This window comes from Amblyomma maculatum, chromosome 1 (genome assembly GCF_055883805.1).
Source record: "Amblyomma maculatum isolate TAMU_Amacu chromosome 1, ASM5588380v1, whole genome shotgun sequence".
In the NCBI taxonomy this organism is placed as follows: Eukaryota; Metazoa; Arthropoda; class Arachnida; order Ixodida; family Ixodidae; genus Amblyomma; species Amblyomma maculatum.
Window position 1 is genome coordinate 2,019,381 of NC_139344.1, and position 23,988 is coordinate 2,043,368.

Below are 23,988 nucleotides of genomic sequence, written 5' to 3' on the forward strand. Positions count from 1 at the left end.
CCATATGCAAACCCAAATCAAACTAAAAAAAAAAAAAAATGGCATTTCGTGGCTCACGGCACAATTTGAAGACAATTTAACCAGTGTGACGAACTAATCTGCGAAGAATTGGGAGGTCTTGTAAATTGGGCAGCCTTGCCTTCCTGCATTCCAATTCTTTTATGGTTACAGTACAAACTCTCGTTACTTGAATTCGGTACTCCACGCCCCATTTCTGCTGACGCCACATATCAATTCAATGCCCCATGCTCATACACAGCAAGCTTCAGCTTTGATCAAACTCTGGCTTTCTCTTCCTCGTAATTGAGCTAATGATTGGAAACAGTTATGTTCCACAGTATTCCGAGTTTTCATGCTCCAGACTTCGACCTGCTAAGCGCAAGAAGGAACACAGTACTTGCACTGATAAAGTGATCACGGGGGGCCCTATGACTACATTTCCGTTGCGATAGCACTAGATTGTGAATCTGCTTGGGTGTGTTTGTAGTTTTCGTTCTGATAGAGATAATACGTGTAATCGTGTGATTGCCGTTCAACCCCTCCTCGCCCCTCTTCTTTTTTCTTTTTTTCATGCAGCTCCGATTGGGAAGAACAGTGAGTGCATCGGGCAGCGTGAAAGCAACCGACGTACCACAAAACACGCTCCGCTTTGTGGGTGGAAAGCACACTCAAATGATACGGCGAGTGAATTAACGAATGAGCGAGAGCCGAAAGTGCGGTGCTGTGTTTGATGACGGAGCGGTTTTCTCGCAATCCATGCATCTCACCGAGTTGCACACGGGGACTCGCTACCACGAATGCGATTTCTAGCAAGAGAGATGTCAGCCCAGAGCTTGCACGAGCACTGCGTGTGCCTCCGCTAGCAGGATTGTCGTGAAGAGCAAGCGTGATTTAGCAGGCTGTGAGAGGCCGAATGACTAAGAGTTTGTTGCCATGTCATCGAGCTACTGCCTGATCGCAAGGACACCGGTGAGCGCTAGAGAACAGCCTTCCAGCGAAGACGAACGCTCGAGCAGTGACGAAAGCCGATTCACGTCAAACTCACTCACGGCGGTTCCCGAAATTCGCGTTGGCATCGTGGAAGGACGCTCCTGGTGGAAGCCGGTGCAGCTTTGCGCCTCAGCGGTCACGCGGCTGCAGCGTCTCGGCGGGTGCCGCGCCGTCGACGGAGACCCCATGCCGCTGGTCCTGGAAGACTCCGAAGCGGTCGCTGCTAATGACGAGAGCGTCTGCTCGGTGAGTCATTTTGTTTTCTCGTTGCCTCGGTAAGTGGGGCAGCTCGCTTCGGTATCGGTCGCGGGAAAAGTTGCTCACGAACGCTCAGAAATGTGGCGTTCGGTCAGTGCGTTAGACTAGCAGCGCTCCTGCACATGTTTCCGCGAGGAACATATGCAGGAACACTGTCAGACTGGAGGCCATGGCTGCCCTCTGGCCGTGCTATCAGCGGCGCTTGATGATGACGATGTTGGCAAGGCGACGATGAGCGTCGTTGGACCTGAGAGTGCAGCGCCGTTGGCCGCTGTTGTAGGAAACAGATAGACATCGCGGTCAAGGCCGTGTGGCGCTGGCATACCACGAAAGTGTGCCATTTAAGCCTTTTTAGAAATGGCAACGTTCGCGAAATGAAGTCGGTCTGCTATACAAGACTCCTTAATATTTTTGGCGCTCACACGAATTATATTACAGCTGCCTTTGTAAAAGAATTACAGTTGTGAAATAATTTTGTACTTATTCTGTGGTTGTCTTGCATTCAGTTTCATGAAAGTGTAGCTACAGTGCCTTCGGCTGCCTCGTCATGACGCTTGTTCTTTTGCCGCCTGTGATATGGGTCGAGATTGATGTTCAGTCGGAAACTTCGGCTAAATGGAAGTGATCGCTTAAAATGAAGTGAGACTGACTAGCGTCGGTCAAGTGGTCAAGTCTACTGTTGTTCTGTTTCGTCTTTTGTGCTGCCTTTTCAACGCTCTCGGCATTATGAGTTCGTACATTATATCCACTTCGAGCTACAGCTAGCCTCGGTCTGGCTGTAACTCTCGCGGGAGAGATGGTGAGTATAGTCGCTATATTTTGTTTTCATTGGGATAGGTTTTGTGGCATGTATCGCCATGAACCCTATCGTGCACGTCGTTGCTTATTGCGCATAATATTGGTATTGCCCAGTCATGTCTGTTTTTGTATTAAGAAAACCATACCCTAGCGTCAGCCTTTGGCGCAAAGAGAATGTGGGTTAGGTGGGTCGGGCCACGTAGGAGGCGATTAGGCGCTCTCTTATGATTGCCTACGCGCCGGCTACTGCTATTGGCTATTTCAATGACAGTGGTTGTTACAGCTGTTGGGGTCACGTTGTCGTATACCGGGGTACTGCCAAATGTATTGCAGTTTAATTTACGCGTGCTTGTTATCATCACGGTACATCCATTACAGACTAGATGGCGACATCGGAATAGGTGGAAGCAGTTGCAGCTGGTATTACTCAAAATGACGACAAACAAAGTATTTAGTTTTTTTTTAGAAAGCGCTCCGTGACTTGTTTAAGCTTAAATTTAACACAGTTGTTGAGGTGCCGCTTATCTTTAAACGTCCCTTGGTCTTTAATATCTTGGAAGCGCATATGTGCCCTAAAATGAGCGGATGTAGCCTTGTAATAACATCCAGTTACGCTCGGCATGATGAAAATATGGATGCATCTTGTACATTCTGGTTCTGATCGCTGCGTACACTCTCTCACATAAACATAATTGTCACGTCTTGTAGGGCATTCATACTAGGCACACTAGGCATAGGGAAACTGTATCGTTATAACTGTTTAGAGCCCCTTTAAAGAGAAAACTGTTCATGGAACACTATAATTACGTGATAGGTGCCCTTCATCCGGAGTTGTGTTGGATTAGCATGCTGCCAGGGTTTCTCGCATTTAATATGAATAGGTGGTTGCGGTGAAACCGGGCATATTAAACTTTTTCTTAAAGAAGCTTCGTTATATAATGGGCGTTTGAACTCACATTTTAGCTTAAAAAAAAAAAAAAAAAAAAAAAAAAAACGTGTGGCACTGGGTTAGACATTTATTTTAACATAAAAGCAAACAGCCTAAAATGCCGCTAGATTTGGAGAAATGAGAGGGCATTTCACCTGGACGCGTTAAAACTAGCTACTGTGCTCTTCTGCAGCAAAATTTTCTTGCTCTGATGAAAATCGAAACATCTAAATAAAAAAGGAATCAAAAGCGATGAGTTTACACCGAATGGATTTGCGAAAACAGCAACGATTTTGTCAAGTTCATATCGGCTTCCAACAATGACGCGTGACTACGAAAGGTACAAAATTAGTTTCCCTAAATCTCGGAGAGGGGGTCACTCCGCGTCCGTCTTTTAGAAAGTTTGTACAATGATAGCGCACAGTTCGATCGAACGCTTGCACACATCTTCAGCATATTTCTCTCTTCGCATGTCCAGGATTATCCACATTTAGGATTGAACAGTTGAACCCGCCAATGCGTCCGTCATGACCTCGTATCGAAGGAACTTGGCGGACGACGTGAAACCCTACCTCCAGGGCCGTCTTATTCCGCTGCACTTAGCTTCGATTCGCTTCCGTGTCGAAAGAACTGCTGCTTCAAAGAGCGCGGTCACGAGTTCGCTTGTTCGCCGTACGCGTGCACAACCCTGTGCTTACTGTTTGTACGTATGTGCATGCACGAAAGGTTTCGAATTGAGAATGAAATGTTAGCGGCCCCTTTTCCTCTACTAATTCCTTTTAATCGATCTGCCTTTCGCGACAGTCACCACCCGAGTGCCCCACTTTGCCCGGCTCTGTCACGCACCGGTGCTGTGCCGAATGCACCGCGCCTATATTACGGGGCTGGGACGCTCGATACGGCCGCGGCTTCACTGAATGGCCTCAGAACTCATTCGGTAGGCTGATCGAAGAGGAACGAAATCACGAGACGAAATTTTTCGTTGTAGCTTTCGCACTGTTCGTCTTTTTATACTGGTCGTAATGTCTCCTTCGCAAGCAGGTGCAAAGGAAGCGAGCAAGATGAACTACCAACTACCCATTCTTCCAGCCTTGCGAGCAAAATGATTGATTTGCAAACCACATCAGTTCCGCGGTAACGCTGACCATCCGTTGGGGTTGTCAGCGCTCCAAAAACAGACTGGACAGGTGTCAGCAAGCAATGGACGCAGATAATTTCTTGCGACAGATCGTATTTATGCATTTGGCTCTCTTGCGCGAAAAAGTACAGCATCAATAAGCACAGCAGTATATAACCAATTCACATTATTTACAATAGTATAAAGTACTTCGGTAACTCAGAAACACAGGGCGAGGGGCAAGCTGTGATGGAGGGATGGACTTGGATGTGTGTACTGCTAACATTCACTGTTGGCTAGACATCTGCTTGGGAAAGAAGAGGTGTGCGAGTGTGATGTACTTGGGAGTAGAGGAGGAAGTTGTGGCTAAGTGTGAAAGAGGAAATTCGGGATCCGTTTTGTAGTACAGTTGGTATAATGTGCGCGCCTGTGTTGTGTTTCTATCTATACGTGTTTGTCTACGTTACGCCGCAGTTCTGGGTACTTCGGTAAGGTCACTGTGCAAAGCGGGAGGAGCGGGTCATGCAAATGCAGAAAGAGTCCTGTGTGCCGCTAGAACTTGACCCCCCACCCCTACCCGCCTCTCATCAAGGAAAAAAAAAAAAAAAAGAATGGGTGGGTGTTCGACAGCCTCGGGAAGGAACAGCAGTTTACATTAGGTAGCGAAATACTGGAAGTAGTAGGCGAATATGTCTACTTAGGACAGGTAGTAACCGCAGATCCGGACCATGAAAAGGAAATAACAAGAAGAATAAGATTGGGATGGAGCGCATTTGGCAAGCACTCACAGATTATGACTAGCAGCTTACCGGTATCGCTCAAGAGGAAAGTATACAACAGTTGCATCTTGCCTGTACTCACCTATGGGGCTGAAACGTGGAGGCTAACCAAGAGAGTTCTACTTAAGTTGAGGACAACCCAGAGGGCTATGGAACAAAAAATGGTAGGAGTAACATTAAGAGATAGAAAGCGTGCAGAGTGGGTCAGAGAAATAACTCAAGTTACCGACATTCTAGTGGAAATTAAGAAGAAGAAATGGACATGGGCAGGACATGTAGTGCGAAGAGAGGATAACCGATGGTCGCTGAGGGTAACAAACTGGATTCCAAGGGAAGGAAAGCGTAGCAGGGGGCGGCAGAAAGTTAGGTGGGCGGATGAGATTAAGAAGTTCGCAGGGGTCAAGTGGATGCAGCTAGCACAGAACCGGGTTGAGTGGAGAAATATGGGAGAGGCCTTCGCCCTGCAGTGAGTATAATCAGGTTGATGTTGATGATGATGATGAGGTATGTTTTTGGGGAAGAGAAGACATAGTGTTTGTTTCACTTTTCTAGTGGCACCTACACTTAGTGAAGTCAAAGTAATTGGGATCCAGCAATCAGAAGTCCGATGATGTGCACCCCACTCTAAAAGAAATTGACTGGTTGTGCAACTCTATGCGCAGAAATTAGTCCCTCGTAGGCAAAATTTGTGCTCTTTGGAAATCAGCCAGAAATTCGCAGATATATCGTTTTAGTACTGAGACCATTTCAACCATCATTGTCACCAAGCCTCATGACTCGCTGTCGCTCGCGGTTACGTTTCTCCCCACTTGGTACAGCCACTGTGATAACACGGTAAACCATGCATCGCCGCGATTTTCCGCACGTACTTCACCGTTTTGGTATAGTTTCTTCAGTCCGTTTACGCTAAGGTATTCCTCACGAAGGTTTCTTCTCCTTTAATTCGCGCTCCTGTCTTCCCGACTCTCAACGTTTCCCTGATAACTTCCCTTTCGGTAGCTTCCAGTTTTACGGTGATTTTAGTTCGTCTTTTAGATGCCCTCGAGTTTGGGCCGCATATGTGAGTATATTACAGGTTATAGCTGTTATATACACATTTCTTTTCAGGGGTATCGGTAAGCTGCGGAACCAGACGAACGGACCCGAAGTGCAAATAATAAAACTTTTAACAGCCGTGTTTTAGGAAAGGGAGATTTCGCAGGGTATGTTACGTGTTCGGGACGCTAAAAAAAGTGCAAGACTTTGGCTTTGCTAGGCTGGGATTGCAAATCCCAAGCATTTGCGCTAAATGCACTTAAAATTTATATTTTGTGATGTGTGGAGTTTAACGTCGTAAAACGACGTAGGCTATGAGAAACGCTGTAGCGAGGGCTCCATTAATTTTGACCACCTGGGGTTCTTTAACATGCACCGATATCGCACAGCACACGGGCGCCTCGCGTTTCGCCTCCATCGAAAAGCGGCCCTTACATTTCCTTCGGATAGCAAGAGCAGCAAAATAGTACTTGCGAATAGCCGCAGTGCTTCAGAAAATTGCGTCACTGGGCGATAAAAGCTGATCATACCGAGTTGCAGGGGTTGGCTGGCTAAGCTGGTTATAGGCAGAGTAGACCTATGCTGCTGCTGGTAACCATATCCGGCATCAGAGTATTTAATTGAATAGAAAACCTATTTTAGTTGCATGTTTTCTTATCTGTAGTGATAGATAAATCATTAGGACATTAATATGCATGGATCACCAGGCGGTATTCGCCTATGACGGCTAAATAATATGAGATGAATTTTTTTCTCATGCTGCTCCGGCTTCAGCTTGGGTTTCATAAACCGAACTCTGCCTTTAACGTGAAATAGGGTGAAATAGGTGTTTAGGCAATTTGAGACGTAAAAGAAGAGAATAGTATAACCGCTGATATGTTGCTCGGAAACGGACTGGCTTAAGTGTTGGTAGGAAATTAAAACTGCATTCCAACCGATTATACGGCAGTTTATTTTTCATTCCTCACGTCACCCAAACACACTTTACCCGTCACAGCTATCGTTAGGCTGCTGGTAAAACCGAAGCAGCATCAATAAAATATTCAGTTATAAATTACTTGCCAGTTGCAGAAGAATACCATAGAGTGGTCTGCCCATTCCAGTATGTGCCGTACTATTTGAAAGAAGTGAACATGCAAGCAGATATTTATTGTATATACTGATTTAAGGTTTGCCTCTATGATTATTGGCAGCCCAGACCTTCAGAAATCATCGTGCCTTTTTGTACTGCTGCGCGCTGCCTCGGCGTAGGCTGCTAACTAGTACTGTAACAAGACAAAACAGTATAAGAAACCTGCACTTGGTATGAGTGCTTTCAGTAATAAGGTGCGTAGAAAGCACTGGCAGTGGGCAGACCGTAGAGGTTGCGCGGTGTCCAGAATACCTAACTTTACTCGTTCCATGCCATCGACCCGAAGCGGGGGTGGCTGTGCAGCAGCAGCTCCTGGGTCGAAGCCGGGTCGGATTCGTGCTGCTAACGAACAGAAGGTCTCAAGAAGGCATTGGAGCAGAAGACGCCAGGAAAACGGACAGCAAGAAACACAGCTCGCCTTCGCTAATGGGACCAGTTGAACGAGCCCCGAGTGATGAGAATCTCTGTCGAGGCAGTGATACTTTTTTGACTCGCGCGGAAAGGTCGATAAGTCTGCCTCCGCCTCTAATAAAGACGCATCGCCTACAAGGCGACCCCTAATGGTGCTGTTCTCGAACGACCGGGTCAAATCGGCCGTTTATCTTTCTTTTTTAACCTTCTCCTATCTGCTTCTATCTTCACCTGCATTTCTACCTTGTTCGCTTTTGAACCAATCCATAGGCCGCTCGGCGTTCTTGAATATTTTAGCACTGAAGCGGTGCTCTCTCTCCAGGCTGCGGCGTGTCTCCCGTGACGTTTTCTGCTCTGCAATTAAGCTTTCAGCAGGATACGGATCCTTGCGCTCTGCTACGCGAGTGCGTCCTCGCTTGAATGGCTCTCCGATTCTGCATCGCACTCCAGGTGGATTTACGCGTACGGTGCATCACAAAGAAAAGCTTTCGAGGATGCCCGTATCCGCATCCGTTATTCTCGCCCTATAGGGCAGCACATCTCGCTCATTCACCAAGACGCTGGAACGTTCCCGTCGCCGGCGTTCACCTGCGGCATTTGGGCGAAACCGAAATGCATCGAATCTCCAGGACGGAGAAATTCCGAAACGTTTTAAAGGATCTTTATTGAGCCGATGCATAAATAAATTCCTGGTACGGTACTGTGACGACCGCTATGACCTGCGTGTTTTTGGCTCGTTCGCCTCTGCGGAAAAAAAAGAGAGAGAGAAGATTAGGATGGTCAGCTTGCGTACTGGTGAGTAGAGAGAGAGAGAGAGAGAGGAGAGAAAAAGAGAAGAAATAAAGTGAAACGAAGAGAAAGAAGGAAAAGGGTGACCACACGGCAGGGACAACGTTTTCATGACAAACTTTGAGACTGCTGATATAAATCATATTCATCGCAGCTAAAGAAGGACTTAAAATCCAAATGCTTCGTCGAGGAAGCATAGAAATAGGTAGATAAAGAATAAGCAAACGGGGTAACAAAATGATAAAGGTTATTTAGCGTCTGAGAAGACGTAATAACTTTAGAACAACCAAATTTTCCAGCGAAATTTGCAACCGGCGCTATTACGTGCCAAGTGATTGCTCCTCGCGCATACACTATTCATCGCCATGGCCTAGTTCTGCCAAAGCAGTATATCTTTTCTCAAGTGCATGTATTCTTAAAATGGGAACAATTACAATCGTTGAACAATTTGTGCTATTAAATAAGAATGCGATATGGTTTCCCACGAGAAGCGGCTAAAAATCATGGTTCGTCCAGTAAATACATAAAAGTCACGCGATGCTTTCCCGTATATTTTCGGGAGCCAGATATGGTGTATTCTTATCTTCCGAAAACGTAAGGAAAAAAAATGAGCGAGGTTTAATGATAGCCACCCAAACGACGATAAGAGACTCAAGGAAGGGCGTGGCGTTATTATAAAAAATAGAAATATATACACACCTGCCTGGAAAATACCGGCGGGTCACCTTTTTTTTTTACGATACTCTCTCCAATATCGTGCTTTTCTTCATTAGGCACTCTACGGTTTCAAGCCGGCTCATTTTTTTATTTTTTTTTTTATTTCGGGGAATTGACTTGCTCGCTATCGCTTACATTTTCCTAAGCAAATGAAATGCTATACCACAGAAGCAAAATACATCGTGGGAAACAAAACATATTATAGGAATTGTATCAGGAGGTCTCATAGAGTTGTCGGGCTGTCCATACGTGGCGTGATGGGCACTCGAACCGTGTATACGCTTCTCGCGCTTCAGCACATTCCACATGCTCGCGGAACATGAGTTGGAAAACTCTGGCAGAAGTAAGTGCTATATTTGACCTGCAAAGTCGCTCCTCTGTTATCGCGAAAAAAAAATTCACTGTCATACAGGACTTCTTTTATTGATACAGGAAATTTCAGGTGTCAACGTTGAGTCAGTATCATAAGTCATGTAGTCGCTTCAATTGAAATATTCAGCTTTGAAGAATATGGGAAAAGCCTTTCATCCCCTTGTTTTGTTTTACCGAAATTAGAAATCAGTTCTTTTTTAGCTCAAAACCCGTGCACTAACCGATTATGCAGTAAGCAGTTGCATAATTCAGAGTACCTAGGGACATTTTCTGCTCCCAGAAACAGTATGTCATAACCGCTTGTTTTTGTGCGGGAGCATTATGAAAATGGCAGCCTTTGCTAAAACTTTGCTAAACCGGATACTGTTTTATTTTATTTTATTGCGTTTGTTTCGTCCCGCTTGACAGCTCTTCTACGCCCATTCAATGCGTGCCTGCCTTTCTGCGCTGCAGAAACTTTCAGCGTCTACCGATTTAAATGCACACGATTCTTGGAGAATGACGTCATTAGCGAAAGACATTGCTGATGCAGTAATGTGATTTAAACGCCGGTCGCTACTCACTATTTGGTCGCTGGTTTCCGAAAGCGACCTTGAAATTAAGTCGCATCGTGAATAACGAGCATAAGATGGCCGCTATTTTTCTGCGATGTCTTCTGCTTTTTAATGATTCATAACTACAGCGCGAACGACAGGACATAGATGAAGGAGGAACACCACACAGCGCTGACTCACAACTAAAAGTTTTATTGGATGTCAGCAGGTATAAATACCTCCCTGGCGGCCAGAAAGAATACAGTCCACACTTGGCATGCGTGAATGACATACTAGTATACCAGGCACGTGCCACCACGCAATTCACATGCGTGTGAATACAATATAATCGGTGAGCAGGCACTTGTCAATATTCGCAATTTAGGTACCGTCTTTCTTTTTCTGACAACGCGACAGAGGAAGCACTGATGCATTCTTCCGAGAGCCTTTCTATCAAGTGAGCTTCTATTATCTCTTTTGCTAACGAGTCACGGTTCTTTCCTATCATTGTAAATTCCTTATAGTCTGGCGCACAGACGTCGGTATCATCGTCATCTTCGTTGTCTTTGCAGTGCCTGCAGTGTTTCGCCACGTGGCCAGTGATAGCGACACGTGATACATCATACACATGCTCTTTGAGTCTTTCGTTAACACATCGGCCAGTTTGGCCGATGTATCGCTTACCACAAGACAGTGGCAGCGAATATACCACCCCTTCCTGGCAAGGCATGAATTGTTCTGCGTGCTTTATCGGGCACTTGCGCGATTCTTTATTCTCTGAATTTCCATTCTTAATCAGGCTGGACAGTCATTTGGGCGCCGAAAAAATGACGTCAACGCCTGCATCGTGCATCGTCCACCGCAAGAACGCTCGGATTTTGCATACGCAAGAAAGTGCTGCCACCCGAAGTCTTGGTTCTACTGGGTGGCGTTCAGCCCTCTGCCGGTCATGGAAGAAGATTTTGCAAACTACTCAGAGCGGAATGGCAGCAACAGGTGCGAGCGTGCAGGGAACATCTCAAGCTTTGGGTGCAGATCTTGGTAGATCCAGTCCACTCAAAGAACCAATGGCGTCAGCTGTCACGGAGCAAGGGAGATAATAGAAGCTCAAGAATCGAGTAAAACAGCGCTAGGGGAGACGAAACACGTGAACGCATGTGTCTGTCGTTCACGTGTTTCGTCTCCCCTAGCGCTATTGTACTCGATTCTCAAGCATGTACCAACCAGCCCATATTTGCCCTCTTCAGGAATAGAAGCTCACTTGATAGAAAGACTCTCGGAAGAATGCATCAGTGCTTCCTCTGTCGCGTTGTCAGAAAAAGAAAGACGGTACCTTGATTGCGAATATTGACAAGTGCCTGCTCACTGATTATATTGTATTCACACGCATGTGAATTGCGTGGTGGCACGTGCTTGGTATACTAGTATGTCATTCACGCATATCAAGTGTGGACTGTATTCTTTCTGGCTGCCAGGGAGGTATCTATACCTGCTGGCATCCAATATACTTTTAGTTGTGAGTCAGCGCTGTGTGGAGTCCCTACTTCATCTCTATCCTGTCGTTTGCGCTGTAGTTACGGATAATCGAAAACGCCATCTCGTGCAACAAATGCTTTTTTTTCTGCTTTCTGTACAGAGAGGGTGCATTCTCTATTAGGAATCAGCAGTGCCCGAGTTTCATATCTGTTCAGCAAGCCGGAATCGAGTTAAACAGGGATCCTATCCGGAAACTAAGCATCCTATATACAGCATTGTCGATATAATGTCAATACTAGACCTTGGATATTGTCAAAACCGGCTGCCGGTCGTGACGTGCTCCACGCTTTTAATAGAAGCACAGAGACATCGCGGAGCCAATGTAAAGACTCAAACCGCTGGCGATATTTTGAGCCCCGTCTGGTAGTGGCCGCTATTTACACCAGCGGATTAGGCCAGCTGCGGCCATTGACCTTGCAATGATTACAAAATACGATGGGCCAAGATTACAAAATACGACAGGTGTCCAAAAAGTGAAGCCGCTTGTGTGTTATTTTTTTTTTCTCTCGAACGCGTTGCATTAAAAATTAACAACAATGAACAAACCTTGCAGTCGCATATCTGCCAGAGTTGTATTGCTTTTCAATCGGATCTCGATCAATCTGTATGCCTTTACGCCATCGGTGAGCAAGTGTAGAACGAGAGGAAAAATATGGCTACAGAGTAGGAAAGAGAACTGAACAAAGGATGAGGGTGGCCCTCAGTTCGGAAGCCAACGTTTCGACAATGGTACTAGTCTTCGTCTGGGAACGTCCCCTTGTCGAATCGTCGTACTGGCTTGCGAACTGAGGCTCCCCCTCGACCCCTTTTCAGGTCTCTTTCATATTGGTGAACGAGTGCATGCCTTCTTTGCACCTGATTTTAATGTTACAGCGTTAAAGGTCCCGTACTGCAAAAACAAACAAACAAAAAATACTTCGTCGGAGTGAGTGAAAAATTTTGACCTGTTTAGTAGGTTCGTGAAGAAATCATAACGTTACCCGTATGCACTGATGCAGCTTAAAAAAAAAAAGTATGGTTGAGTGGTAGAAGTGTGCCTTCGACCTTTCGGTCTAGATTCAGATATGTTACCCCTACTTCACCGAGGCAAATTCGTTCGCCAGCGTTAAAAGAGTATGCTAAATAAAAAAAAAAAAAAAAAAAAAAACGCGCCAACATCTGCGCCACGGTGCACCGAGAGACCCCCAAGCGACCGTAGGGATCATTTAATCCTTATGTTAGTTTGTTTGTGGGATTTAACGTCCCAAAGCGACTCAGGCTATGAGACACCGTAGTGGAGGACTCCGGAAATTTCGATCAGCTGGTGTTCTTTAACGTGCACTGACATCGCACAGCACACGGGCGCCTTGCTTTTCGCCTTCATCGAAAAGTGATCCTTATGGGGCCATGCTCTTAAGGTGGACTTGTGGCCTCCACGTTTCTTTACTTGTGGTGTAACCCTGTCTTCGTGATGCGAGTGACACTCTTGTCAGTCTGAAATCTGTATCCGTGAAGTGCAAATAATAAAATTTGACACTTCAACGCCAAGACTGTAAGGTGGGTTTGGCAGGACAGGCCAGACTAATTTGGGAATCGTTTCTTCTGTACTCAGGCTGGCTTGAGTTCGGGGGTTGTCGCCTGCGTTGGTGCCATGAAGGAAGCTGGCTGGTTCAAAGCAGGCTCATATGTACTGGTTCACCGGATGCGCAAACCCATAAATATCGATCTAGAATCCATTCAAACTAAATAAGGGTCAAGCATATATATAGTCACGTACTGAGTACGTAACAATATATATATATTATTCCAACAGTTTCGGACGGCGAAACTGTTGGAATAAAATAGATAATCGTGAAAGTTCTGTGACATTTCTTATATATATATATATATATATATATATATATATATATATATAACATAGATAATTGGGAAAGTTGTGTGACATCCTGTTTGAATTTAACTCTGGCCCATTAGTAACAAGCAAACTATGTCTATATATATATATATATATATATATATATCATCTGGTTTGCGATAAATGATGCTGAATTTCTTTTTTCTGCTGGCTATCGAGACGTGAGACTCTTCCTTCATGTCTCTGATTAGATGGCCGAGCAATATAGGGGACAGGCTTAGGTGCGGTGGCTTTTCAGAGCCAGTCGTCGGCGTCACGCGGGGCAAACGATGGCTGCGAAATGCGTGTTATTTTCGCTTCTCTCTCCACCGCCTTTTTTTTTTTATCCGTTCTTTCGGTTCTGCTCCTCCATCGGCGCGCGGCAGTGATAGTCAACCAGCCTGCGCCACTTACAGACCAATGAACTTTTTTTTTTAAATAATCATCATAATCAGCAACACCACTCTGACATACGCTTCAAGTATGACAGTGGCCTCACTCATAGCATTTGAATTTACCTTGCCTGTGCCAACTGTGGCCACCTTTTGAAATCATTTCATGTCAAATCACTGAATCTGTTTCCATCTCCTTATCGCCATTTTAAAGCTGCTGTTACTACGCACGGCGCAAAACCTGCGCTCGGCTCGCGCTGCGTTAGCGCGTGGCGTATAACGCCGACAGATGTCCACACCCTCGTCCTAGCTACCAGCTTTCGTTTTGCATTTTAACGTTGTCAAACGTGGCGTTTATATTGTGGTCAGTCGCATATACGTGAGAGTCAAGAAGAGATCAGCTAAATTCTTGTCATGCACAATGTTCTGAGCGTTGTGTTATGTGTTTTTCCTTTGTTCTCGTATAAAGAATGGAGACACATAACGGAGAAAGGTCACAGGAAGAACATTCTACCCGGACGGAAGAGGCAAAATGCACTTGAAATACGCCTGACGATTCCTCGTCACTCGGTGACAAACATTACACTCTTCATGCTTACAAAACCGCTGAAGAAATGAGCACGGAATAAACAGTGTGCCTTTCATCCCTCGCAAGAAACACAGTGAATGAATAATTCGATTATATGAGGTACAGACGCTCAGGGCCGCTCTCGCTATCCGTGCAGACAACATGCGTTGAAGTTTGCCGTTCTCTTCGCAGCGCTGTAGAAAAGTCTAGCGAAGGTATCATTTTATGGCGCGCTCTTATTGCGCTTTATCCCGCAACTAACCTACACTTATAAGAATGAGTGCGCGCACTGTCGATGCCACACGTGGCGTGCACGTCCTAACTGGGCTACGTTAGGCTCACATTTCCCCTGGAGGCGTCGGTCGTCTATACTGTGGACGCCTACAGCTACTGCAAGGTTAACAGGACCGTACACTGGTGGCGGTTGTGTTTCAAATGATTGATACCTTCACAGTAAGCTTTGTTAAACAATTACACAAATATATATGTGGCGCTTGTGATTGGAAATCTGGAAAATGCACTCGCAGCAGTTAGCCCTGCTGTTGCAATGAGTTTGCAACCGATTACGTAATTGAAAGACAAGGGCGGAAAAGGTCAGGACGAAGAAGCCTTTTTTTTTTTTTATAATAATATCAACAGACACGTATCGCTCTGATTGAGGTTTTAATGGCTGCTAAAAAACGAAATTTATAGACAATTCGCAGTACGCCATAATTCAGCGATGCAGTGGACATTGTCGATAGCATTTGTTTGCCACTGCCACCGGCCACTAGGTGATCGCGTGACATTTTTGGTTACGGCAGCCGACCTCTGTTTCCGCTGTAGAAGACTCCCTTCAAAACTAAGACTTTTAAAATGGCGGAATTACCACCTTCAGCTAGCGGCGTCCAGGAGGAGATAGACGAGCTACTGGTCGAGTAAGTAGCAAAAAAGAGAGATCGGAGCAGTTCAGTAACTACTTCCTCGTTGGTAACCTTTTTAAATATTCTTACCCGCCCGTGTCACGCACCGGAGCTGCAACGCGTAGCCAAGTTAACTCGGCTGCTTTCTCCTCGACCGAGCAGCTACTGTGAAACACTCGCTGCCGCGTTGCAGCTGCGCAGCTTTACGGCAGCGGCAAATGGCGCGTACCGAATTACGGCGCCAAGCGAGGCTCCACTTAGCAGCGGCGCTCCGCCGGACCGCGTCGGTCCGGAGCAGCGTGGAAAAAATAACGAAGAAACGAGGCAGAAACGAGATCGAGCTCGTCGCCGTGTAGCGCAGCAGCAGCAGCGGGTATATGGCGATGAAGTCCCGCTTTACGATCGGATCGATCCAGCAGCCACGATGGGCCCCCGCGGTTTCCGCCTTCGTTTGTCGTGTCCACCTCGCCGCGACGTCTTCCCGCTTCTTTTCTTGCCGCAGCTGGCTCTTTGCGACTTCTTTATAATACGACGCACCATCAGTGGCCTCCTGAGCGGCGATCGACCGGCCCATTATGGGCAGCGCGGTGCGAATAAGTGCGTGCGTGAAGGCGACCAGTCGTGCACAGGGTGGCGATAAGCTCGGGCCCCTTTGTGGGGACGCAAGAGAATGATAGGATAAGAGGCACAAGGGAACTATGTTTCTAAATAGACACACACACAAACAAGCAAACAAAATATGACCTAAATGTGGGGCTCGAGTACTACTTCACAAAATTCCTTCGAGTGTCCAGGCAGCCTATGGATTGTCTGTTGAAATTTTTATAAAGACGAGCCGGTTTTGATAGTGGCGGCTGCCAGGAATAGAAATCACTTCGGTCGGCAGCTATCTGTTAGTTGCCTAGCAGGGAACAGGCTTGTGGAAGCACTAAATTACCACCAGGCAACAGTCAAATGAGTTCGAACGCCGGCTTCTATATCAGTGAACATTTGCCAAAAGACAGGGGGCGCTGTGATGCTTGTGTCGATAACACAGATGGGAGTTCAGTACAGCTTCGATGGTGAATCATATGCGCTGGTTTAAGCTTCGAAGTGACTCCCGCTTGTGCGCTAACGGCCATGATTAGCGAAAACCGGGCGTGAATGCTTCATCGTGTGCGATGTGTTGCCATACAGATTTGTCACTTGAATGCGGTCGTCGCCGTACAATTAAATCAAATTAATGTTCTACTTACCATACCTGAGTGGGCAAGCAGTACGCCATAAAGTGATCAGTGCCAACTGATATGGAGCAAATATTTGATATGTAGTCATTCGCGCTTTTACTTAAAGGGACCCTGCAACACTTGATGATCATAGCGCATAACCTCTGTCTCAATCGCTAGACTATATTGTTATGAACATTTTAGGCAAATAACGCACTCCTACCCGCTGCCGATAATCTACAAGTCGCGCTGGAAGCTGGTGATGCCTTTCCGGCGAATTTTCGGAACTAGCGCACTCCTCCATGTCACGCACTTATGTACTATGTCGGTTAAGAAGTGGCTATTGGTCATATGATTTTAGCAGTGACGCAGCTGCCATGATCGCGACTAGTCAGCCGCGTCGCACTGGCTTGTCAGGCAGTACAACATGGACTGGTGGGTGAGTTGGGTGGACGAGTATCAGCGCTGTTTTCGTCCTTACGTCCCCTCATATGGCTTCGTGCCGCTGCTCTGCTTCACCTGTTAATTTTTCTGCGAGCTCCGTCACCAGTGGATTTCCCGCGCGCGCCGGCAGTCCGGCTGTGCTGCCTAGGGTGCCTCGGTATTGCGGCGGCGCGCGGGCAACATCGAGGCACTCTAGTACTGCCGAGTGCAGAAAGTGAGAACAGAAGGGCGAAGGCATCGAGTCGACGAAATTTCAAGGTTCAACGCGGACAACGCAACTTCTACAATAGACAATTAAAAAAAAAATATTGCTTAAGGATATTTGTGATGTGGTTTATAGGCATACTGCAGCCTTTAATGTATTTCTACTCCGTGTATTGTGTTGTATTTATCAAACAACCCCTATCTTCAATGCCACGTGCCTGAGAGAAAATAACTGAACAAAAATAATTTATTAAACTTGTTGACGACAATTAGTCCAGAAGGCTGGGCTGGTTGGTGTGACATCATTAATAAAAAGAATAGCGCATTTAACGAAAACACAGACAGAAGAAGACAGGACGAACTTAGATAAAGCACCTGTGTCCTTGTTAAATGCTAAATGCGCTAGTCTTTTTATTAATGATTGTAGATGACCTGGAGGTAATAGAGAAATCTACGGCATTGCTCTTGCTGGCATGTGAACATCAGGAATTGCAAATCATCAATGAAAGATTGAACGATATCCGCCAGCATCCGTGGAGAACACCACATTATTCCCTAAAGCCCGGGTCATTACTAACCAAACCATAGTTTGGCGCTGAACCATTCTCCTAATGGAACAGTTATCACAGCTACTCTTTTCTCACGGGCCCCAATAGAGTTCGACCAAGGGAAGACGAAACTCACCTACATCGGCAACGCCAGTGTGCGCGCCGTCACCTCCTTGTCCCACCACCGGAAAGTGCATCGCCCAATCCGTTATTGTAGAGCAAAAGCGTGACTTGTAACACTGGCGTGTGGAGTGACGCGCGAATTTGTTCCAAACTTGTAAAATGTGCGTGCGAAATGGTTTGCCACCTTGAGGACCGCAAGCTTTTCCTGCGAACTTTGAATGATATGCGAACTAAGTGCCGTGGCATGAATAAAATGTTCCTCAAAGTTTAGAGGTAAACTGACAAATAATTGGTAACCTTTTGGCAATAGGTCTCCGTGAATTAAAATTGGACTAGATCAGCTTATCCTTATTCCGGAAGTCAGAATTGGCTGCACTCGCGCTAGCGAGGCGTTTGCAACGAAATGCCGCGCGTCCGTGTACTGACAGCACACCACCCGCTAGGCGTTGGTATAGCGAAGTTACGCGTTGAAGCCGCAATGCATTTGTACTATCAACGGCGTCTCTTAGGACGCCTGACCCTGTTACTTGTTCGCTATAGATAAAGAAAAATTGCGCCGCTAAGTTTTAGTTAGTTCCGCTTTACCGCATCACGAGCTGCGCATCGACTCTAGCCTTTCTCTGCACTACAACGGTCCCGGCCTTTGCTGCGACGTCCATAGATGGATCAAACTTTCCTATGCGGGGGTCCACGAGAAGAAAAGATACACAGCTGACAAAAATACGAAAACAAGTTTAATTAATAAATTAAATTAGTTAGTCTACGGGCGCCGGTGCGGCTCATCCAAAATCGCCGGTGTCAATTCTGTTGCACGATCTCTCGAAGTCACTTGTGTGAAGATTCCTACGTCGAAGGCTGAGATGTTCCATTGCTGTAGCGTTCGATGCAGAGTGGTGATTCACTTGATCGGCAGAACGGGCAGGCAGGTCAGGCTTCGTCCATGCCCGTTCTTTCTTCGTTTGCGGTTCTTTGGCGCGTTAAAACAATGGCTTCATAAACGCGGACATCGCTGTTCTGACTCTAGTCTAAAGATGTAGTTATAACTGTCACACTGGGCCCGTTTCGACACCTCGATACGCCCAATGGTTTCTGCTCAACTGGTAGTGCTTTCTCAGAATGCGCGCACACAGAGAGGTGCTATATTGTGGGGTCCTCAAGTCGCAGCGTGCGCCCCTCTTTGCTCTTGCTTTTATCCTACTTTAAGCGCCATGGTGTGGGCCGATTGCGAAGGTCTTTTTTAAATCTACGACGTTTCCATAGGATGCAGAAGTGTTTTTCGCAGAATGTTGGCTGGCGAGATTCTACAAGAATTTTCTGCAGTGGTTCTACAAGCACCAAATAGCATCAAAGGTGGTACGCCAATTTCGTGGTTCTCCAGCCGAATGGCGCGAAAGTTCACCGAACTTCACAGTCTTCTTAGTTTAATTATAATAAGGCAGCAAAATCATTTTTCATTCGACTTATAGAGCCGTTGATATATTCTTCTGCTATTTGTTAATCAAAAGATAGCTGCTATTTCTAAAATTTAGTTTGAGTAGCGAACACTCATTCCGTCTGTAAATATATCCTTGCTTCGATTACTACCGCGTGATAATGACATATTTTCGTAGAAGAGAATGTGGCGCACATAGTGGACACGTCAGCCATGCTTATTTTATTCAGCTGCAACTACTGGCTCAAACTTCGCCCTTTACCGAACTGTCTTTTTAGAAACGCGTATACAGTTTCCTCCGCCGTGCTGTTGTGGTGCGATCTCTGCAGCCTCACGGTATTATTGCAGCCTGAATTAGATGAGGGTGCCCACACTTCTTAACAATGACTCATAATAGTAATAAAAAAATGGCATCCGCTGCACAGTTGTGTACAATCATAAGACGTTCTGGCTTGACTCACACTACCAGCGCAAATATTCCAATATAAAAAGGCAAATGATTTAATTTGCCACTGACCTCTCAATTCTCGGCTACTCGTAACGCGAGGAGCATGCAACGTCGATGCGTTATTTTTCGCAGCGATTCAATGTCGCTCGCAACTGAAAGGAATATTAATAATAACAGACATTACTGTTTGGATATGAAAACAGCGTTGCAATTTGCGTTCGTTCTGTTGCATGAGGAAATAACAATTTTTTTTTTACATCTACGCAAACAGATATTGTGTTAACTTAGAATGATGGCGCTACTTTACGTATTGCGCTATACCAATATTTTTTTTATTTTTTAACAATATGACCCTAATACGGCGAAAATGCCGTTGTCTGCCCGAAGCCTTTGCCCACCCACACCCTACCCCACTACGCCCCCCCCCACACACACACACACTGTTTTTCTTGCAAACGTCCTCTTCGGGGCATGCCCGCGAGAAGCTCACACAGCAGCGGATCGAGAAAGCGAAGAAGAATAGAAATTCGAAGACGCAGTGTGAAGGCGGCCATTGTGAATTCGGAAATGTAAAAGCGAAATACTACTACCAACACAGATTTTGTGCCACATCGTATGATCGCCCCTCACTTCTGGAGCCACTTGTTTTGTTCACTGCTTCCTGCTTGTGGCAGGTGAGCGTTGCAACTATTTCAACGACAGTCACCAGACTACCGGCTCCAATACCATACGCTTCGATTCCATTCTACAAATATGCACCATGTGAAAGCCAACTCAAAGAGGTTCCAAAAACATGTTATTCGTGCATGCTCGATATTTTGAACTACAATGCTAATTAAGAAAGTTTAAAACTTTGCTAAAGAAAGTTTAAAATTTTCAGCCCTCAAACCAAACATTAGAAAGTTGAGCAGTTACTTCAGTTAAGTATTCATCTTTATTCGGGCTATATAACGTCGCAACCTCTACTTGTTATACAATCCCCATGTAGAGGCCGCACTGGCGTATCTCTAGCGGTTTTTCAGACAAAAATGTGTAAATGTTAAAATATAGGACTGCATATTATGCAGCACATCAGCCTTGCATGAGCTGGAAAGAACACACCTGTCCTAACAATTTTGAAAACGTAAATGGAAAACTCGAAGCATCAGTGTGAAGAAAAAAAAAAAACGCTAATGAATTCCTCGGGGAAACTTAACTCCACTTGGCCTTCATTAGTGTGGGAAAGAAAATTCCAAGAAATATGTAATAAATTAGGCTGTACTTGATTCGGCGCTCTCTAACTGCAATTACTCGTTCCCAGTTCATTCAATTCCAGCGGTCCCTTTTTAGCGGTATTCTAATGGCGTCCGGCACCTGTTAACGAGGTTTGAGCGCTGGTTACGCGAGACTGTTGCCTCACCTCAAAAAGTGAGAAAAGCAGAACCTCAGATGACTGCTTTAGCTGGGCACCAAGGGCGCTATAGACGCGGCTTTATTGAGCGCCTCGAAGATGGCTTCACGCACATGTAGCGTATGCCGGGAGTGTTTTGCTGTAGCGTATACAGGACCAGCTTTCAGCTCGCGCCCTGGCTTTGACAGCACAAGATGGATTACCAGCTGTCGCGAGAAAGTTCACAGGTCTAGTTCACCATGCAAATTATTGTTCTTTCTTCGTGTCTCGCTGGATAAGTTTGCCTCTTGTACACGAGCTGCACTATGCAAGCCAGGTTTGGCATCATTCAGTTTGGACAGCAGCCCTAAATTAACCTTTCTTGTTCTTCATTCTCGTATACAAGAGTTAAAATGGCGTTCGCTATTTTTTACTAGGCGTTTTTCGATGTCAATATCATCACTGTCGACGAACTGTTGCGAATTTTCTTGACTATAAAATAGCGGCCCAGTTACTACTGATTGTTGCTCTCTTAGAGTGTTAGCCCTTCACGCCCCCGCATTTCCGTAGAGGTTAAAGTCACATTATGCGCCAGAAAAGCGTGCTTTCTTCACGAGGCGAATTTAAGTTGTTGGACGGCGAACGATTTGGTCGAACATGTTCCCAATCATTTCACCCCAGAAAAGCCGAGCACCCGATAGAGAAATTACTTACATTCATTCGAAAACCGGTGGGTACCCGGCGGCATAAGGGATCGAACCGAGCTCCTTCCGAGTGCAAAGCGCGGATGGTCTACCACAAGGCAAAGCAATAACACGTGATGTCATAAAGGTAATGTCCGTGCAAAGGATATTAGGAGATGGATTATAGGAACGGAAGAAGGAATGCCCCAAGAGAGGCAACTAGGAAGATAAGAAAAGAAAAAGAGAGACAAGAGGTGAAGCTTCTATATGCCCTGACCATGTTGATAGCGCAAGAAAAACAGTGGCCAACGCTCAAAGCTACCCGGCAGTCCTTGTTGGTCACTAAGAGATCTATTGAGAGTGCGATCCAGCCGTTTCCACATTTTTTATTCTTGATCTCTTCTTTTATCGTTGAAGATTGCACTTACACTAGTTAGTATTGTGAATACGGTTTGTTTGCATTATTTTATCTGCTGTGCCTTGTAATGAAAGCCTTATAAATGGGCAAATGCAATACCTTCCGGCGAAACTGTTCACATGTTTCCAAGTGCTAATTTATTATTTTTTTAAATTAATCGAAATTAATACAACACAGTGTATCCGAATAAACCTAAAGGGAAGGCTTGCAACGTGTCAAATAAAGTACTCGAATAATCTCCGAAAAGTCCAGAAATTTGAGAATTAGTAGAAATTTGGTATAAACGAAACATATATTAACATAGTGTGAAACACGTGCGCTCTGCGCAGTTAATCATATGATCGTGCTGTGCAGTAGAATAAAAAGTGTATAATGTAGTTTACACTGGGAAGAGAGGCCTGAACAAACAAATAATATGATCACAGATCCTACAACGGCACACAGCGAAGCAGCGCACGCGCAAGGCCACGCCTAACCCAAGATCGAATTTGCCGGTGCCACAGTGGCGCTGTTGTTCTCTTGGCGGCAAGATGTTCAATCGCCAGGGCCAGCGGAGACAGCGGAGATGTGTTTTGCGGCGCCAAATGCTCGTCAGACGCGTAAAATTTTTCCATGTTTCCAATGACACCGACTTCTGCACTTGCGAATAGAAAGCTGATGCTCGTTGCTATTGCGCTGTATTGCGTCACAACACCCCGCAAAGTTCATGACGAGTCAGGAACGGCCTGTGAAATTTCCCAGCTTCGGAGGCGAATGGTGTGAAAAGATGCAAAACGCGGGGATCGAATCAGCCAGCAAAGTGATGCTATATTATTATTGTTTGCTTTTTTTTTTTTGTAAAAGTATCGGCTTGAAAACCCCACCATGTTGCAGGGGCGTAGCCAGGAGGAGGGGGGGGGGGGGGGGGGGTTGATGCCAGAACCTCCGCACTCCTCCTCCAAAAATGTTCTGAGCGCTGCGTCTTTCCCCTGCTTCCAGCTATTTTTTTTTCACCCTTTGATTTTTCGACCAGCGCCGTATAACAACCCCCGCAAAATATTTCTGGCGACGCCACTGCACGCAATCGTCTGCATACCTCTGAGACAGACACGAATGCTGGCATTGGCCACAGGGTACACGCTCGCTCTCTTGCTGAAGGCTCAGATGAGCTCTGCTTTTTTTGTGCGTGCGAAGGGAATGTGTGTCATTATATAAGTTTTATATGATATAGAATATTATATTACCGCAAATAACAACGGGATATAGAGTTGGCTGTTTTGACCCATTTCGAAATAATGACTCATAAATGCGCAACATAGTGGAAGAAGTGACATGCTTTCCGAGCTTTCATGAGCGTCTGGGTGTCACTTTAATATTCTTTTGTGCTTCGTGTTTTTCGCAACGTTTTTTCTTTTTTTTTTTTTTTACCTTGAGTGGGTACTTGATCGGTCTTAACAGCAGTTTTCATTTTGGCTGTATTTCAGTGTGAAATCACTCAACGGATATCTTGCTTGTGCCTGACTCCTGATCGGTCGCTAGATCGTGACGTCACCGTCCACGTGTGCTGGCACGGCTAAATCTGACTGCGCACTTCGAACCTTCACCTTTGTCTTCAGCATTTTCATTGCGAAAGCACTACTTCACAAGGGCAAAGACAACCAAAGATGTGGCTTGCGTCTTCCGACCGTGTGGGCAAAAAATTGGCACTAGTTTAGCTCTGGTTAAACCTGGTAAGTTGCGCAAGCAGTGGTTGCGTTTAAGGTTCGGCATGTAGCGTAGCTGCGGGTGTAGCTTGACGCGTTTAGCCACGATTAAAGACACGATACAAAATAAATGACTAGTGTTCGTTACCGATGAAAACACATCGGTGGTCAGTAAAGTAATGAGACTTGGTATCGACTCGACTGACCACGTATCCATCTTCGTTCGTCTAGCAGCGTTTTGCGCTCGCCGTTTTGCTCGCCTTTATTCACATTCTTCAGCAGTTGCCGTTTTCTGGCTTCGG

At 45.8% G+C, this 23,988-nt stretch overlaps 1 protein-coding gene across 1 annotated transcript; it reads left to right on the plus strand.

The window, feature by feature from the left end:
* Nucleotides 1–579: 579 nt before the first annotated feature.
* LOC146201483 (uncharacterized) lies at nucleotides 580–23,585 on the plus strand. Its single transcript, XM_084583086.1, has 2 exons — nucleotides 580–1,236; nucleotides 23,468–23,585. Exons 1-2 carry the CDS (start codon nucleotides 934–936, stop codon nucleotides 23,558–23,560), a joined length of 396 nt encoding a protein of 131 aa, XP_084439212.1. The 5' UTR covers nucleotides 580–933; the 3' UTR covers nucleotides 23,561–23,585.
* Nucleotides 23,586–23,988: the final 403 nt, after the last annotated feature.

Coding starts and splice junctions, on each gene's coding strand:
- LOC146201483 (XM_084583086.1), top strand. CDS start 934: ATGTCATCGAGCTACTGCCTGATCGCAAGGACACCGGTGAGCGCTAGA. Junction 1,237..23,467: donor ATGACGAGAGCGTCTGCTCG/GTGAGTCATTTT, acceptor GCTGTATTTCAG/TGTGAAATCACTCAACGGAT.